The following is a 2,500-nucleotide window of genomic DNA, read 5'->3' on the forward strand; positions in this document are numbered from 1 at the left end:
GCTTTCCTGTAGATAGTTAGTTGTTGTTATAGTTCCGCATGAAGGTGGTTCATGCCATCTGCTGGTGCGAGGCCAAAAGAAACCAAAATAATCCTAATAATATATTGCATTTGTCTGTGTAGTGAAGTTGAAATGCGCTATCCACCGGTGGGATAAATCACTATCCAGCTGATAAACATTAGCAAAACCAATTGAGTTAGCCAGTGGATAGTGATTTATCCAGCGGATAGCGCTATCCATCGTTCAAACAACTGGGGCCTGAATTTTACAGACCTCGAATATAAACAGAGTTTATTTCAGTCGAATTACGTTACTTTGTAAGCTTAGAAATGAGGTATCTTAGTCGATCTGGGACGGGTTGTTCGAAAGCCCATTAACCTAATCCAGGATTAGCGTAAACTTTGTTTCACGTTTTCCACTTTTTGGTGAAAGTTTCTTTTGCTTATTTTTGTTTTTCAAGATTGACTTCCTCTAATGTAATGTTTTGCCGAATATCAGCGTTGAAAAGCATTTGGGAGTAGAGAAATAAACTCCATGGTTAATTTTTAATCTGGGATTAGCGTTAATCGGTTTTCAACAACCGGGCCCTGTACTCTAGTTTCATCGCCCTGGAATGCGCACTTGCGCACATGAAAACACGAGCACGATATGACGATAAGTCGTCAAGTAATAGCGCGTGAAGGTACGATTCCGCAGAATTATGAAAAACGCAGCAAAGGCTCTGCGCGCTTAGAATAAACTTTTGGCAATATTCCTTGCACCGTAGAGAGGTGCATGTTGCCTCAAACGAATTGTTCGTTATCAAGGACAACAATCAACTCAATGTTACTCGGCGTGACTATTCAGCGTCAATAATTACCTTACTAACTGCTCAACATATTTTCCTCAGGAATCCTCGGAGATGTCTTTATGGATGGTAAAATTCTAACTGGGTGGAAAATTTTTGCTTTGGAATTCAAACGAGGCTTTTTCGATAAGTAAGCGATGTGTCACTTGCTCAATTATTGTCCCCCTCTGTCGAGGGAGAGCGCATTTTATAAGTTCATATCAAAGAGAAGTGCTTTCATGGCATACGTATATATTTTCCACGGTTGTGTTATTCCAAAAGATCTATAGCCTTGGCCAATGACCTCTTTGTTAGCCGGGAGAGAGAGTCCACGCCCAGGAATTGTAACATTCCTTGAACGAGCGAATTTATCTGGAAAATAAGATAATGCAAAGTGATGAAACGGCTCAGGCGAGTGCAAACGGATTTTCCACAAAAAGTACAAACTCTAAAATTACACACTTTTTTGTAGAACGAATATTAGGAAGTTCAGCATTCTTTTTCAAGGACCAAAAATCTGGAATTGAGTGCCTGTTACACTTATTAGTTCACCATCTATTTTGTTTTTAAAAGGTTCCTTTACTCACTCTGAACTTTACCATATGTCTGTGTAATTATCCAAGGAAGCCTATTAATATAAGCTCCAAGCTTTGCTAGGCTTCCTTGTCACATCAATCTGTATTTAATTAAAGTGGGACTATGATCAAAATTTTTATTATTATTATAGGATTTCAAAATTATGTTAACTAAACACTAAGTGACCCAACTTTTAAGACTTAATTTCAAAGGCACTTGTTTATTTTAACGGGAATTTTCCTATTTAATCGTGCGCCATTACCATCTTTAAAATCTTGAGAGAGCTGAATCGAGGAGAAAATGACGTCACGTACTTACTAGTTTAAGAATGCAATGCGTTTGTACGTGACTGAATTAATATGCAGCACGGGCGTTTCGGACTTTCAGGTACTTAAACTCGTGTTTTGTATACATAATAAACTGCGTTTACACGCTGAAATTTTAAGCTATTGAGTGAATGACGTCACTTTCCCTAGATCCAACCCTCTGAGGCCCAGTCGGTCAGTTTTGAACGTGAGTAAAGGTGGACCGTGAAATCCAAAACTTACACTCAAAGTAATCAGCCTTTGGATAAAAAATCAAAGCACAAAACTTTGCCAGGCAGGTGTTAAGGAAACACACTTCAAAATCTGAAGAAAAAAAGGAAGCGATTTTTTGATCGTAGTAGCACTTTAGAAACTTTTAATCAATGATGTGTTGTGTATCTTTTACATGTGCGGCTAAATGAATAAATAAAGAAATGAATAAACTATTTTTTTTTGTTACTAATAGATTGAGGCACAGCTCGATATCCTGGGAAACAGTAACAGAGGTGAACAAAACGTCATCGCCGCTTCTGTTTAGAGGAACGTTTAATATCGAGGGCGAGCCAAAGGATACGTTTGTGTACATGAAAGATTGGACCAAAGGAGTAGTCTTTATTAATGGGCATAACTTGGGAAGGTACTGGGATATAGGACCACAGGAAACCCTGTATTTGCCAGCTCCATGGTTACATAGAGGGAAAAACGAGGTAACTGAGACCATTGCCTGCAATCTTCTTCTGTCCAATTTTGTTTTCTGCCAACCGGTTGGCTCAAATGAGTCCAACCAAAGTGT

General features: G+C 38.7%; 1 protein-coding gene across 2 annotated transcripts in view; it reads left to right on the top strand.

Moving 5' to 3' along the window:
- LOC138028862 (beta-galactosidase-1-like protein 2) overlaps window positions 1-2,500 on the top strand; it is a 38,419-nt gene that overhangs the window by 34,102 nt on the left and 1,817 nt on the right. For both annotated transcript variants that reach the window (XR_011127746.1, XM_068876482.1), the window contains exons 16-17: window positions 890-977; window positions 2,174-2,414. Coding sequence is in view for 1 of the 2 variants with exons in the window: in XM_068876482.1 (XP_068732583.1) it covers window positions 890-977; window positions 2,174-2,414 (329 nt within the window). In the remaining variant the exon portion in view is untranslated. The remainder of the gene's footprint in view (window positions 1-889; window positions 978-2,173; window positions 2,415-2,500) is intronic.

Source organism: Montipora capricornis, chromosome 13 (genome assembly GCF_036669925.1).
Source record: "Montipora capricornis isolate CH-2021 chromosome 13, ASM3666992v2, whole genome shotgun sequence".
NCBI classification, from domain to species: Eukaryota; Metazoa; Cnidaria; class Anthozoa; order Scleractinia; family Acroporidae; genus Montipora; species Montipora capricornis.